This window comes from Solanum dulcamara, chromosome 1 (genome assembly GCF_947179165.1).
Source record: "Solanum dulcamara chromosome 1, daSolDulc1.2, whole genome shotgun sequence".
Lineage (NCBI taxonomy): Eukaryota > Viridiplantae > Streptophyta > Magnoliopsida > Solanales > Solanaceae > Solanum > Solanum dulcamara.
In genome coordinates, this window is record NC_077237.1 from 73,590,249 (window position 1) to 73,608,022 (window position 17,774).

Below are 17,774 nucleotides of genomic sequence, written 5' to 3' on the forward strand. Positions count from 1 at the left end.
GTTCAAGAGAGTTAATTTCTCATATTTATGACTTTACTTTGAATTATTTTTATTTTTAAAAATAATTAGACAATAACTAAAAAAATAAAAGTGAAAAATAATATTTAATTTATTTCCTAAACTTTTTTCTTAATAAATATATATTCCCTTACAAATCAACTTAATATAGACTAAAGGAAGTGTTGATCAAAATTTAAATAACATCACAAATAAATAGGGAAATAAGTGATACATAGATGATTAAGTGCAATCTGCCGTTTTCGTACACAGAACAAGCCTTTAAATGTTTCGTTGACTCAAATACTTTAAATTTTGATTCTGATTTTCAAATTAATTAATGTTTAGTGCTAATTTAGATATAAAAATTTCTATTTTACTAAAAATAAAGTTGGCATACTTAGAAATTACATAGCATATGAAATCATAATAATCAACAATTCAAATTATATGAAAAGTATATTTAAAAAATGTATGGTCAAAAAAATAAATTTGAACGGTCTAAATATAGTAATTAAGCTAAATAAATTGAAACAACTTCTTTAGTCAAAAAGCACAATTACACACACTATAGACAGCTTCCAATCTTCATAAGTTTTCTATATTTCTTTGTTTATATTAGCTAAAACCCCACAAAAGCAAAAGTTCTAATAAATTTGCTTTTGCAAATAAGGAAAACATGCATATATATTCATGTAACATTATTATGATGCAGAAAGGGAAGATTGTCTTCTCAAATTTCTATAGAACTTTGAAATGAACTCATCAGCTGCTTCATCTACGCGATAATTATCCGATTCCTCCTCCACCTCATCTCTTACCGGAAAAGGCGAATCAGTAACCCTCAATTGCCTCCCGAACCCACGAAAATAATTATCAGGTGACGTTGTTTCACCCTTAATCATCTCCAATGCTTTCATTACGGCCGCATTCATAACGACAACATCCTCTTCAGTACTAGTGTACTGTTTTTTTATGTTCAAATTTGGGCTGCTACTACAGCTAAACTCATAATACTCATCCTTATGTGGAGGACAAAAAGGTAAATTAGTATTCTCCACGACCTCATGGGAGCGGCGGGTATTGGTGTGGTGGTGGTGGAAGTGGAACATCAGATTTTGGACGGCAGCTTTGTAACTACCAATCTTCCTACGCTTCATCATTAATTTGATATCGAGCATTACTTTCTGCTTTGATATGCCTTTTCTTAACATGCACATAGCCACTCGAACTAATTTCCAAACCTTCTTTGCTACGATTGCCAAATTTTGATCCATATCTCAATATATCATAAATGAAAATTTATAGACTTTATTTGTTTGTTATGTTTTTCTTGTCGGTAATTGAACTGGTAAGATAAAAATATACGAAGGGTATATATAGTGGATCAATTTAACGTTACAATGTTAAAGTGAGAAGTTAAGGAAAAGGTCCATTTGATATTTTCGAATAAAAATCGAATATTTTATTGACTCAATTATAAGTGGTACTGGTTGCTTTAGGTCACTGTCACTCCCAAATTAATTAATTATTTTTCCTCATGTAAATCAATTTAAATTTGGTCACGTATGTCCCAATTTAATTAACGCCTCTTTTTCTTTACTGCTCCCCATTCAACAATTTTCCTCTTTAATTAATACTTCAAACCATGTGAAATTTACCCTAATAAAAGTCATTACTAACCTAATCTTCAAATAATTGATACTACCAGAATATGCTCCGAATTAAATTATCTAGCACACGACTTTTGCACTGATCTTGTGGCTAGTCCCGTATCCCTTCATTCTTAATCATATATTTCAGTTTTATGTCTAAAAAATAAAATTGCATTTGATAAGAAATGTTTTTTGTCACTTTTAATACGAGCTTGAATTAATCAACCATCAAAACAGATATGAAATACTGAATAAGAAAAAATAACTGCTCAAATAGTGTCAAATTTTGAAAATTGCTCTGTAAAATGATAATTATTGTTAATTAAGTCACTTACCACAACAATAATGCTATTTAGGTTTGTCGTCTTCGTGGGGAGGATAGTATCTAGATTTGATCTTATGATATTATAACGAACAAAAAGGGTGCAAACAAAAAATAAATAAATTAAATATAACAAATTAATGTTGGTACGTTATTGCAACTTTTTGTTTGGGTACATTTGCCTTTTCCCAACTTCTAGAATATGGGTTGAAAGAGTAGCTCCAAAACTTTTTTTTTCTCATTTGGGTGTTTGAATTTTGTATTAAAATCTTGATTAAATTTGAATTATATATTATAGGACCAATTTTAGGTTGACGTTCTCAATAAAATTCTCTTTATACTCAAAACTCAAAATCAAAACCTTCAATATTTAAGGATAAAACGGTCCAAGAATCTAAAGCGCTTGTTAGATTGAAAGTTTACTTAACAAGGTAGGTTTTCCATGACACGTGTCCCTTCTTTTTTCAAAATAAAGTTTATTGTGGGCATACCAATCATGAGAACCTTCTTCTTTTTCTTTATTTTATTCTCTTTCTACAGTTTCCCCCCCATAATTTTACAGGTCCCATATCCAAAGAGTGTACTTCACGATTTATTAACTAGCATATTGTAATTCTTTAAAGTTTTCTTTTCATATAGTAAATATTTTTAGAAATTTCAAATATTTTACACTTTTTAAGACTCATTTGAGATACACTCTCAATAAGATTTTTTACATATTTAGATTTCGAATTCAATACTTTTAATTAAAAATGTAATTGTTTCATCTCTAATGGGTTTTGCCTAATTACTGTTATTTGTTCTGTTTCCATGAGCTCGTTTGTTGGTATTTCTCAATTTTTTGATCTTGTTTTTATTTTGTTTTGTTTTGTTTGGTCAATTTCTTGATTTTGTATTGTGTTGTGCTGTTCAAATTTCTTTTCATATTACGACATTATATTCCTGACAAATTGTTTGTTAAAATGCCCCAGTGAACAATCCTTTACCTATAGGCTGTAGTTTGTTTTCCTGATTTCTTTAATACTCTAATTTTTTTAGTACAATTTAGATTTAGGGGGTTATATTCCGTTTGATTTTTCCAGATATGTTCTATCTTTTAACTCAATCCTACCCAGTTGCTTGCATTCGATATTTGTGAACTTTATCGATCTACAGTAAGTTCTCCGATCACCGGAGTTTCGCTGCTTTGTTCTCTGTTTTTTCTTCTCCTGCTTCTTCTACAGGTTGTTGTTTCTCTTTTCTCTTTGTTATTTCGGCATGGACCATCGCAACGACGACGAACCATCAGCAACGGCATCGAACTCTATTGGTAAACGGCAAGTAACAACGGCGAAGTAGTGGCGAGTAAGTTGATTGTCAGACGTGAATAGTAACTCCGACGTGAATAATACTACGACGTGAACAGTGTTTTTCAGCGGTAACCAGGTTCATTTCAACAGAAGTTGGTACCTACGATTTCCATATCTATTCTTTGCTCATACAGTTATAGTTACAATTGCGGACTTTAGACCTTTAAATAATTTATTAGTTCATATGCATTTTCGTGGCTTTAGATAGTAATTGTAGACTAGGGTCATGTTCTCGCTCAGGGACGAGGACGGGGATGAGGGGCGGGTTAAAGGAGCGTCTAGACTTAGAGTAGGTTCTTGGAATATTGGGACGTTAACAGAAAAATTCATAGAGCTAGTTAAGATTCTAAAGAAGAGGAAGATTAATATAGCTTGTGCCCAAGAGACCAAATGGGTAGATTCCAAAGCTAAAGAGGTAGACGAGTATAAGCTTTGGTTCTCTGGTAGATCGAAGTATAGGAATGTGGTACGCATTTTAGTAGATAGTGATTTAAGGGATCAGGTGGTGAAGGTTAGGAGAGTCATTGATAGGATGATGTCGATTAAGGTGGTCGTTGAAGGGATCACGTTGAATATTATTAGTGCTTATGCGCCGCAAGTGGGCTTAGAAGAGGAGGATAAGATGCGCTTTTGGAAGGATTTGGACAAATTAGTGGGAGGCATATCGCCTACTGAGAAACTTTCGTGTGGGGGAGATTTTAATAGGCACATCGGGTCTATTTCGGGAGGGTATGATGATGTGCATTGAGGCTTTGGCTTCGAGGACAAAAATAGAGAAGGAGTTTCACTTTTGAATTTTGCAAGAGCTTTTGGGTTGGTGATAGCCAATTCGAGTTTTCCAAAGAAGGAGGACCACTTGATGACCTTTCATAGTTCGATGGCTAAGACTCAAATAGATTTTTGACATATTTAGGAAGGATGATAAAGGTTTGTGCAAAGATTGTAAGGTCATTCTGATCGACAACCTTACGACCCAATATAAGCTCTTGGTGATGAATTTAGGTATCAAGATGACGAGGAAAAAGAGGATCGGGGATGACCGACTTAGGATCAGATGGAGGAGTTTGACCACGACTAGTGCCCTAGAGATGGGAGAGAAATTGAAGGATATGGGGGCCTGAGATAGTATTAGAGATGCGAACAGTATGTGGGATAGGACGACTAGTTATATTAGGGTTGTAGCAAGGAAAGTGTTAGGAGTCTCGACAGGTAACCGTGGTCGGTATTGAGGGGACTGGTGGTGGAATGGAGAAGTGCAAGGGAAGGTAAAAGCAAAGAAAATGGCGTATACAAAGTTGATAGAAAGCAAGAAGGAGGTGGAGAAGTGTTCGAATAGGGAACTTTATAAGATAGCGAGGAAGGAGGCGAAGTCGGATGTTTCGACGGCAAAATCAACAGCTTTTGAACGCCTTTATGCTGAACTAGAAGAGAAAGATGGGGATAGAAAATTGTTTAGGCTATCTAGGGCACGGAAGAGAAGGGCACATGATGTGGATCAAGTTAAGTGCATTAAGGACGATCATGGAAAAATATTGGTTGAGGAGACCCTTATTAAACAGAGATGACAGTTATACTTCCATAAACTCTTGAATGAAGAAGAGGACAGAGAGATTGTGTTAGGAGATTTGGAACATACAAGGAGGCGTTACGATTTTGGTGGTTGCAGGAGTATTATGGTCGAAGAGTTAAAGGTGTTGTGCATAGGATGCGCTAGGGAAGAGCGACCGAACCTGACAAAATTTTGGGGGAATTTTGGAAGAGCGCGAGCTTGATAGGTTTGGAGTGGCTGACTAGGTTATTTAATGTCATCTTTAAGACGTCAATGATGCCCTAAGAATAGAAGTCGAGCGTAATGATCCCTCTATAAAAAACAAGGGGTTATCCAGAGCTGCAACAACTATAGAGGTATCAATCTTCTAAGCCATACTATGAAAGTGTGGGAAAGAGTGGTGGAGATGAGGGTAAGGAGAGGCGTGTCTATTTCAGAGAATCAGTTCGAATTTATGCCGGGATGCTCAACTACAGAAACCATCCACCGTATGAGAAGACTGGTGGAGCAGTATAGGGAAAGGAAGAGGGACTTGCATATGGTATTCATCAACCTAGTAAAGTCTTACAATAAAATTCCACGAGAGATACTATGGAGATGTTTGGAGGCTAAAGGTGTACCTGTAGCGTACATTAGGGTGATCAAGGACATGTATGAGGATTCCAGAACCAGGGTAAGGACAGTAGGAGGAGAGTCAAATCACTTTCCAGTTGTGATGGGATTATATCAAGGATCAGCTCTTAGTCCATTTTTATTTGCCTTGGTGATGGATGGATTGACGCGATGAATTCAAGGTAAGGTTCCATGGTGTATTCTTTTTGCGTATGACATAGTCTTGATCGATGAGACTCATAGCGTATCTCAGTAAACTTGCACTCTAAGTACTATGTCTTGGTCCTACTCAGCTTAAACCTTTTAGACTCTAAGGTTTGTCTACAATCCTCTAGCTTAGCGTATGACATAGTCTTGATCGATGAGACTCGTAGCGGAGTTAACGCTAAGCTAGAGGATTGGATACAAACCTTAGAGTCTAAAGGGTTTGAGAGCTGAGTAGGACCAAGACAGAGTACTTAGAGTGCAAGTTCAGTGAGATACCTCTGGAGGTTGGTGTGGAAGTTAGGCTTGGTGACCAGGCTATCCAAAAAAAAATAGTTTCAAGTACCTTGGGTCTATCATGCAAGGCAGCGGGGAGATTGACAATGATGTCACATATCGTATTGGGGCAGGATGAATGAAATGAAGGCTCACTTCCCGTTTGCTATGTGACAAGAAGGTGCCACCACAACTTAAGGTCAAGCTCTACAAAGTGCTGGTTAGACCGGCTATGTTATATGAGGCAGAGTGTTGACCAGTTAAGGTCTATCACGTTAAAAAGATGAAAGTTGCCGAGATGAGAATGTTGAGATGGATGTATGGGCATACCAGGAGCAACAAGATTAAAAATAAGGCTATTCGGGACAAGGTAAGAGTGGCCTTGGTGGAAGACAAGATGCGGGAAATGCGACTGAGATGGTTTGGGCATGTGAAGACAAGAGCCACAGATGCCCCAGTGCGGAGGTATGAGAGATTGTCAATGGATGGTTTCAGAAAAGGTAGGGGTAGGCCGAAGAAATATTGGGGAGATGTGATTAGATAGGACATGGCACACTTACAGCTTATCGAGGACATGACCTTAGATAGGAGGGTGTGGAGGACCCATATTAGAGTAGAAGGCTAGTACATAGTCTTGTCATTCTTCCGTATTAGTAGGCGCATTAGCGCACTATAATTTCTTGTGCTCTGATTTCATTTATTATCCATTACTTTCTGTACTTTGATTACTCTATTTTATCTGTGTTGTTCGTTATTTGATTTTTCAATATCGCTTTGAACTTCTTAGCCTTATCTGACCTCTTTTTATGCTTCTATTGAGCCGGGGTCTCTCGAAAACAACCTTTTTACCTTGGTGGGAGTAAGGTCTGCGTACACTTTACCCTTCCCAGATCCCACGTTGTGGGATTTCACTGGATTGTTGTTGTTGTTGTATTTCGTTCGTATATATTATGGCAGGTATAAATTTAAATTAAAATTTTTTGATTAAGAATGAAATAGTTCCATTACTATATCATAATCCATTTTAGTGACATGAATATATATGTAATTATACTTAACACCAAATAAACTTTACTATAGATAAGGATCTAATTATATTAATCATATTTTTTCTATTATTATGGTCCTAAAGAAATTAGGTTTCAAAAAGTATGTAATCAAGTATACAAAGCTTGTATGGTTTGCGCCTAGTTGGTGGTGAAGGTCTCACGCCAATGTTTACTTATAAAAGGGAAAAAGGTTTTATTTTTTCAATTTTGATAATCGTAAAAGATTCAAATGATTTTTTTCCTTTTCTTGTGTGTATTGCTTAAAAGGACTAAAATTAAATTATTGCAGGTTTATTTTTCTTGTTGGAAAGATGTCACACACACACACTCACATATATATAAATATATATATATATATATATATATATATATATATATATATATATATATATTGTTTGTTTGTTGGGTAGTATTAATGTTTTCCGGTACGTAGATAGTATCTGCCAAAATATTATTACAAGCGGAAATTTGTCTCTCAAAAGTAATTCTTAAAATGCCTATTCAAACCTACTTTATTTAGAAACTAGATGCAAAGTGCCGTATTAGTGCGTGCGCAATAAATTATATAAAAAGTGGTTTTATGTATTTTCTTTGATTCAATTTATGTGACATATTTTTTTTTTATAAATAGTTATTTTAAAGAAAATGTCATATTTTCTTATATGATATATGTTGAATGACATTATTAACATTTTATCTATAATGGGCTTAACTTATTTGATAGAAAATCTTTTATTATCGTGGGATCAAACTATCGAAGAAAAAAAAGATAAAGTGTCAAAAACATATTTAAATTATCTTTTTTATGAGTTTCATACCTAAACTATTAGAAGTGTGAATTTCATATCTAAACTTTCACTTATTAGTTTGAGAAACATACCTGAGTGATATATGTAATACACTCTCTCTATTTTTAAAAGAAATCTTACCACATGGATAAAATATTCCACATTAACAAAATTTAAATAAATTATTAATATTAGTTAAAAGTTAAAGACTAAATTATTTCTATCCCCCCCCCAAAAAAAATAATATTTTTTTATAAAAGAAACTATTTTTTTAAAAAATAAAATTTAAAATATTTTTGCTCATGCATTCCACCACCCCTCCCACAATCCCCGTCTTTTTAAAAAAAATTATATTAAATTTATTTTATAAAACATTTTAAAAAAATTCACACTTCACCCCCTCCCCTGCTCCTTCCTAAAAAATATTATTACTTTTATTTTTTTAAAAAATAAAATTATACCCTCCCCATCTAACCGTCCGCTCTTAATTTATATAATTTTTAAAATAATTTTATCGTTTTGTATTAGATATGTACATATATTTTTAGGAAAATATTTTTTTTTCTACTTGCATACTGAATATAACATAAATAAAAAATTTATTTTAAGAAAAGTCTTGCGGCAAATAAAAAATACTTTCTTAAAATCACACACACACACATATCAACACAAAACGAGAAAAAAATTAAAGCGGAGGGTTAGGAAGGGCGGGGTTGAATTCTTTTTAAGAAAAATAAATATCAAAATTATTATTTGAAAGGTGCGGGGGAGGGGGGAGGATGAAGTAAGAATTTTTTTAAAAAACTTTTATAAAGAAATTTAATAAATAAAAATAAAACTAAAAAATTGGGGTGGGGGTGGGTGGGGGTATGGTGAGAGAAAGTGGTGGAGTGACGTACGAAAAGTATTTTGTATTTTATTTTATAATATTTTATTGATATAGTAATACTTTAATATTTAACTTTAACTAATACTAATAATTTATTTAATTTTTGTTAAGGTGAAATTTTTTGTCGTGTGATGTGATAATTATTTTAAAATAAAAAAGAGAGTGTAGTACACACACCATAATGAGAGTGGAATAAAAGAGAGATGTGTGTTTCTCAAACTAATAAGTGATAGTTTAAATATAAAACTTACACTTTCAATAGTTTAGATATGAAACTCAAAAAAGAGGATAATCCATATGTGTTTTTGACACTTATCTTAAGAAAAAATCATCTGAAAGCACCTTTAAAGCATAGGCATTGAAATTCTAAAAACACAAGGGGGAGTGGGTTAGGCTTGACCCTACCATGTCCATTAATCCCAAAAAGATACAAAGTTGAAGGGTGGCATGAAGGAAATCTCCAACAATAATCATCTACGCAAGAAAAACCTCCGGTGAAGGTGAGAAAAGGATTAGCCTATACATCCTTTTTTATAAATCTAGCCTCTTATTAGTATTGATGATATAAAAGTAGTTTCTATAATTGGGGAAAATGAGGGTTTTCCTTCCAATGCATTTGGAGTCCCAATTTTATTAGTTAGGAATTACGTAGGGAGAAGAAATGTGTATAGAGTCTCTTGCTTTCACGTCAAACATCTACTTATTTTGACTAATATAATACGTATTTTGGATTTTGGTTGTGATTAATTTATTTGCAAGATTTCTTTTTTATTTGTTAATGAACTCTATCAATCGAGAAGCTTATAACCATTGTAATTAGCTTAACAATTTTCCAATTACCCTCACATTCATCCTATCTTCCAAACATAACTGTTTACAACTTACTACTTTACGTAAAAAACGTACCTAACATAGAGAAAAGGAGCTCAATGGCATGTTAATTCGTTCCAAATTGTTTATCTTAACTTGAAGAGTGTCTCTTCTCATATTGCTTTTCCTTTTGCACTTTTTTGAATATCTAAAAATGCCTTTTGAAGATATTTTGAGTTGTTATTGAAGGAACTAAAATTTTATTGGATAAATTTATAGTAAATATTGGATCAAATTCTAAATCCATGACACGTTGACTAAGTAATTTTTTTTGTTATTCTTAATATTTAAGTTGAAATTAGAGAAAATTACGCGGATAAGCAAACATATAATAGTTAAATAGCTAACAAAGCTATAGTTTAAATTAATTATGGCTCGCGATAAACATCTAGTTGTAATTGTAGTTTGAGTTTTGTATAATTCGCACGATTATACAGTTAAGTTTTGTATAATTCGCGCGATTTATACAAACGCTATGCGCGAATCGAATTGTATAGTGAAATATACAAACACTACAAATTGTATAGCGAATTATACAAACATTGTGCATGAATTTTATAGTGAAATATACAATGTTATACAAAAATTGTGAATTGTATAGTGAATTATTCAAACGTATACAAATGTTGCGCAAATTATAAAAACGCTGCTATAGCTATATCAACGAATTGTAATTAGCAAACTATAACTATGAAGCATAATTAAGATATTTTTGAGTGACTATATGCAAAAATTCCCCTTAAAATTATATAACTTAAATGAAGTTTATGTCACGCCATGGGAGGGTACCCTAGACGTAACCGGCACTCAGAAACCATTTTTGGCTCCCAAGCGAACCCCATAGCCTGATCACACATCCGTTCATTCATTCAATCAGCGGAAGATTTAAAAATAAAGTAATAATTTGGCGGGCAATCCAAATCAACGATCTAACTCAAGAAAGAAAGGCCATGAGCCAACAAATCAAACTCCGATCTTTGTCATTAAAATAGTTTGACAAAATAATTCAAGAAAAGAAAATACTCAATCGACCCATCACTATCTAGTCTATGAAGCCTCTATCACTACTATCTATTTGGTTCCAATGACATATTCATGGGTACCTCAAACCAAAATAAAAAGGGCTAACTCGATGCAAGAATAATATAAGCGGTGTCCCCCGAATGTAGGGAAGGACTCACCAATACGCTGAGTGTGTATAGATCCTCGATGATGCTCCTATTAACGATCTCCTAAATCTGTCTCTGCATCATGAAACGATGCAGGTCCAAATGGACGTCAGTACATGGAATGTACGAGTATGTAATATGGCAGAATGAAACATACCTCAAGAGAGTGTAACGTTGGTTCAAATACCTTAACTCAGAAAGATAAGAAAGACTCAATCAAAGTGTCATAGGTCCAAGGTAAGAATACAATTTTTTTGACAAAGACCAATCCTATACCATACAATCCAATCCAATCATGTACAATATAATTCAATTAAATCATTCACAATTCGATCCCATCCAGTCATGTATAATCCGATTTAATCTAATCATAATCGTATACCATCCGATTCAATCCAATCGTATATAATCGGTTCAATCCGGTCATATACAATCCGATCCAATCCAATCATATACCTTTTCATCATACACTATCCAATCACATATCATATAATCTAATCCATCACACATCACCTAATCCAATCATATAAAATCAACTCAACAATCAACTCAATAATCAACTCAACAATCAACTCAACAGACTCAACTCAATAAATATGCAAATTAAATTATGCAATGTTTTACAATCCAACTCAATCATCAACCAATCTCAATCGAACCAATCATATCATGCACAAACCACTCAATTTGGGAGTTTCTCTAACCGACAGCAATCCCACCACCTATATATAGGTGATGCACAATGAGTCACGCCGTTGCTCCGTCCATTCATACTTGCCAAGGTATGAACAGCTCAAACCAATCATGGATCCGTCAATCAATCAAGTCCTATCATTTCAGGACAATAAAATTGGGAAACATCCGACACGGTACAATCCCTTCCTACGTTGGCGGCGTAGTTTATGGGATTCGAGTATGGACTATACTCTTACCCAATTCGGTGCTCAATACTCCTCTCAAGACTCAATACACACATAGTTATTAAGTGAGTAAAATATTTAAAATACTTATTTAGCCTCATCGGACTCTTTCAAATCAACTCATTTAGTCTCATTGGACTCTCTTCAAAACTCAATCAAATCTGGCCTCATTGGACCCTCTTTCAAATCGACTCATCTCCAATCATCAAACTCTTCTCTTTAAAAAATTATATAAATCTCAAAATTTACATTTTTAAGGAAAATAATGCTCAACTCATTTATACTCCAAATACTCATGTTCAAAAATATTTAAAGGACTTCTCAAATTCAAATCATGCTTAAACTCTTTTTAAATCGTAGATGAAAATAATCATCCTTTAAAACTCAAAATAGTGTATAAATAATTTATGCAAAAATGTTCAAAAAAACATTTATTTAAAACTCTTTCTCAAAAGATTATTTATTTTCAAAATATTCGTAAGACTCTAATCAACTCAAATTATGCACATCATATACCACAAAATCACATTAGACTCCAATCCACTTCATCACACAACATCGTCAAATACCATTATTCACATCGTCATCAAACATCATCATCATCACATCATCATCAAACATTATCATCACATCATTGTCAAATATCATCATCACATCAATCGTCAAACATCTACTCCAAGATCCTTATTTTAGTCCTATGTTCAATTTATGGAAGCAAAAGGACATTCTTAACTATCCAATTCATTCTTTTCATTCCAATCAATACATATATACACAAAACCATCCACCTCAACTCAAGACAAATTATGACCAAAGAAATCTCATCTTGGGTTCATGTGAAGGAAACATGAATCCATACTCTCAACAAAACTCAACTCAAGAATATCGTCAACATCTATAAATCTATATACAAAGATACATTTGAAATCAATAATATAAAAGATAACTATTTAGTAACTCAAGTCATTAAAAACATCAATCAACTAATAGTCCTTAAAAACATCCTATAGTTTAGGAAAACTTTCAAGAAAACCTTCTTAGGAGGTTCAACTCTTTCACAACTCCTATCCAACACATCTATGGGCATATGGAAGAAATAAATCCATATTTTAGGTTAGCCTTACATACCTTGTTTGAAGACTTTGAAGAAACCTTGGTGTTAGGTCTTCAATGGAAGGCTTGAATCCTTGAAACTCTTGAAGACACCCTTTGTTGGAGTTGGATTTGGAGATTAAGAACAAGAAGAGAGGGAAAATATTTAGGGCTTTTAGAGAGAGAGAGGAGCTGAAAATAATGGTCCAAAATGCTCAAGGATGGTGTATATATACTTTGGAAAAAGTCCAAGTTGCCCCTCTTCCAAAAATCTGAAAATTTGGGCAAAAGTCTTGCTGGAGCTATAGTGGCGCGTCGCGCCACTGCAGCGCCAAGCCAAAATAGGCTTAAAACCCTGCACATCTAATAGTGGCGCGTCGCGCCAAGCCCCAAACTACTGAGGCTGTTTTCTGGCGCTATAGTGGCGTGGGGCGCCACTGGAGCGTCAAGCCTGAATTTCGCCCAGGCCTGAAATTCCTACAGTACTAGTCTGTAGTAAAATGGCCATAACTTTTGACTCCAAACTCAAAAAATTACAATCTTGATGGCGTTGGAAATAAGACCCAAAGACCTTTAATTTGGTAGGTCATGGTACACCCAGTTATTTATATCCTAGGAGATATAGTCGTTTGAAGTTGACCCTTATACTAACTCGTTCAAAAACTCAATCGATTGGAGTTCTTTGGACTCGACTTGGTGTTAGAGATCCCTTATGACCCCTAAACACATCTAACACACTTCAAATACTTAGGAATTAATCCTAACTCATATGTAGAATTACAAGTCCTCCGGTCTGAGTCTACCCACACGTGAAGAAATGTTCGATTCTTTGCGAAAAAATTTCCGGGGTGTCACAGTTTAGTTACATTTGGGGGCCAGTATGTTAAGTTGATAAGACAAGCCTAACCTATGATCTTCAAGCCAAGGTCCACTATAATTACTTAGAGACTAAAATACCCGTAAGCCCTAGATCACGTCTATATAAAAAGATCTTCATAAGGCCAAAAGAAAAAAAAAGAAATACATTAGGAAGCTATATTCTTTAGTGGTGATTAGCAAGTCTTCCGCACACAAAAAAATCTTTGTCTCCAAATGGTGAACCAAAAATTTTCATACCTCCACGATTGTGATTCAAGCCTAGATCCGCATTCGTGCCTAAATTCCAACAACTATTCCATCAATTCAACAAGTACAAAGCAAAACGCTTGAGTAGACAGTTGTGAAGAGAAAAATCAAATGATTATATCTTTTCTATAAGATTTTATAAGCACCCACATAAATTATTAAAATTAAAATTATTATTTAGCGCTATTTTTCTTCTCTTGATTATTATTTTTAGGAACGAAAAAATTAGTCGTTTACAAATTTTGCACTCCTAGTGGAACACCTTTATCTCTATGCTCTTCTCTCCAACAATTGAAGCTCAAGAGCGCTAAGATGACTTTGGCCAAATCCACATCCACAAGAACTGTTGAATTTAAATTCTCTGTTGCTCTGAAAAACATTCTAGATTTTACCAAGGGAAGCATTAGACCAATCACAAGGAACCAAGCTAAATTGCTAGAAGGACAACCCTCACAAGCATAGTTCGAATATACCGTTGTCTTTGGTTCATCTACCAATGGTGTAGGTCTCTCCCAAACATCGCAAAAGAAGGGGATGACATTGCCAAAATGGTCGAGAGGATTCTTTCCCAACTTAGCTTACCAAGAAGTCTTTCACTCTAGCCGACGATGATTCCTTATGAACTGGATTTACTCCATATAACATATTTCTATCTCATGTTCGGGAGAATCCATGTTATTCTCCATCATCTACGATGGTGATGCATGCGATGATAACTAATACTTCATCTGTAGAGGAAAAACTTGTGAGATTGACAAGAGATATTCAAGGCTTGAGTAAATATGTTCAGGATCAAGATCATCAAATTGAAATTGAAACGCTTAAAGATCAATTAAATTATGAAGGATGAAATTGGGTGTCAATATTGACGACTTTAATCTAGTACACGCCTGAATTTTATATTATCCTAATTACCTCCTAAACTTCATGGGGTTTTATTTTCACTTCCGCTCCATATGAACCCATATTAAGTTGGAAACGTATAAATGTGCATAGATTTCCTGCGTTGAGTTCAAATGTGCTTACACCACTTTGTTTCCATATTATAGTTATTTTTTTTAATAAAATGAATCACCTTTGTATTGACACCTTATCTGGAAACATATGCAAGAGGGAGGAATAGACCTGACCCTCTGTTACAATTGAGAATTGAACTCACCATGATAGATATTATTATAAAAAATTGTGGCACAATCTAAAAAGCTTTAAGGAGGATAGAAAAAATCAATTTATTCGGTCCTCTTTTTTAGTCGAATAGAAGAAAGATTCCACCGATCAATGTTAAAGAATTCGCCTCTGACTTGGGTAGGTAGGGTCTCGTATTGATTAACGATTTTGTACATCAACAAAAGAATCAATAATGGCCTCAATTTATCAGCTACATGATTGGACTCCTTGAACCAGTAGTTGAATAAGATGTCATGGTTAATCGTCAATATATATATATATGTATATCCTTTATACTATATATTCATTTCTCCATAAAACTATCCATAACCCCTGAATATAATTTAGTAAAAGGAGGGAGTTTGTTCTCCAGGTTGAGACACCAAAACAAACACAACATGTAGTACAAAATGACACTAATACCTCTGTCGTTCACCATTTCAAGAAACAAAAATATCCTCACAGAGAAACTAGAGCAAGAACTAAGTGGCAAGGATACAAACAAGATGAAATAAAACCTCTCAAAAGAAAGAGATAAAATACACCAACCTTGAAGACCAAAGCATCATAATGAACAGAAATCTTATCAAAATCCAAAAAGGCCCCATCAATAACAAGAACAAGAAAGGGAAAACATTTTATAGAAAGGTAATTATCCCAGTGGAGTTCAATTCAATCAATTTCCTACGGCTGATAAAGAGCCATTGTTTGGGATGACCCAAGCTCTACTCTCCAGGGAGAGTGAAATGGAATGGCATGACTCTATCAACATAGACAAGTAGAAAGAAATAATTCTAGTACTCAGGTAACCATTATCAATTTGGAAAAATGTCTACTGCTAGGTTATTAGGACAAAGAAAGCATAAAAGATATTATTATGGAACACTCTCCAGGGGAGATGGGATCCTTTAAATCAGATGATGGAGTTAGGAAACGAAAACACCTTGCAAAATGTCCCACCTCTAATTTCTCATTATTAATACACTCTTATGGAATAATAGAGGTATAGAATCTCAAGGAGTTGCAAACAGACTCAAGTTTCTCAAAAATTAATACAAACTCCCTTATATGGTCCTTCAAGAACTGATGGTTAATGCAAGGAAAATAGAAAGCTTCATAGAAAATGCTATATCTATTAAATTTTGACAAGATTCTAGATGAATTAATGTAAAAATTTTGTAGGAAGATAATTCTTCTTTGGTATAAAATGTCGAGGTAGGAAATTTGTAGTTAAAATATTGGTAAATCATTAAAAGACTTCACAAGATAAACCTTGATATATTAACCCATAATGATGTCATGAATGACAACAAGAGGAAGATTTTATTCCTATAAATAGGTAGTTGTTGGTTCATTTGTAACACACATCTTACTTGCCTTCTCATCTTTTAAGACATTTGATCTTCTTTTTCTCTTGTAGTATTTCACTAGTATTCTTTTGGAGTAAAATAGATATTGGTAGATTGTGTTCGAGGATTAAGCAAAAAAAATAAAGTTTTATCGAGCCTCGTAAATTTTTGGTGTTCTTTTTATTGTGTCCTCATTTACTATTTATTAGCTGCATTTAAATATAGTAGTTGTGATCTCTTCACTCTCTATATATTCGACTTCTGCAACACTTGATATCAGAGCCAAGGTAGCCATGGTTTTATTTGAGTATGCTTTGGGTATGCAGCACAGGAAAACCGACTTCGGGCGAGCCTGATTTGCGCTCGCCCCGCGACTGATTTGGCGTGCGGGTCGGGACGTCACTGCGCGAGCAGGGATCCAACCTAACCAAACAAGCCGAGCACCACTCATGCGTCCTGCGTCCGAATGCTTCGTCGATGCGCGCCGGACACCCGCACCGACGCCCGGCATTAGATGCCGCGCGCCGACGAAGATGCCGACGTTGTAAGGCCAAAGCAAGCCCCGCCTAACGCGAACCCGCCCGAGGAGGGGAGAAGTTAATCCCGCAAGAGGCGAAGGAGGCACGCCGGAGCTTCTGCGCGGCGGGCGCCCCCCTCGTCGGCCGCCGGCGCTCGACCGTACTCGGCTTGGCCCCGTGCGTGCGGCGCCTAGAGCTTATCAGTTAGCATCTAGAACTCACCACACGCCCGAAAGCGCCGCCTTTTCACATCGATTGCCTGCGGACCTCTGTGGGGAACGCCGCCACCGGCGCGCCAGGACCGCCCGGTGGGCCGGCGCCGACGTGTTTTTGTAGGCGCTCGACGGCGTCGCACGGACTAGCCATGCATGCCATCTTGCGCCCACGCTTCACGCCGACGTGCCCACTGGACGGCCCTGTCGGCCGGCTGCAGTCGCCCCATTGTGCCTCCAACACCTCTACCCCCCTTATATATGCTTAAAAAAAAAACCCAAGGGGCAGGAGTAGACATGATTTTTCCAGAGAATCATAATGGACGTGTAGAGCTGCAGGTGGCACGTTCTGAGGTGCAAACGCACTTCGGCTTGCACGAGTGACTTTTAAATGTCCAAAATAATAGTTTTCAACGAAAAAATATATTTTTTTTTTTTTGGGAAAATTCCTAAAAAATCATTAATAAATTAATAAAAAAGGAAAAATTTATAGAAAAATATAAAAACACCGCCAAAAAATTTCTAGTGCGTGTAGCAACGTTGGATGTAATATTTGAGTGCATTTTGGTGTTAGAAATGCGACGTGAAAATATAAAAACGTAAAAATAAATAATAAAAAAAAGGAAAAATGCTTTTAAAATATTTAAAAACTATGAAAACGT

The 17,774-nt window shown here is 35.1% G+C and overlaps 1 protein-coding gene across 1 annotated transcript; it reads right to left on the bottom strand.

The window, feature by feature from the left end:
* Positions 1-522: 522 nt before the first annotated feature.
* Positions 523-1,331, bottom strand: LOC129888825 (uncharacterized). The gene has a single exon (XM_055963858.1). The coding sequence runs from the start codon at positions 1,272-1,274 to the stop codon at positions 702-704; it is 573 nt and encodes a 190-aa protein (XP_055819833.1). The 5' UTR covers positions 1,275-1,331; the 3' UTR covers positions 523-701.
* Between the last annotated feature and the right edge of the window lie 16,443 nt (positions 1,332-17,774).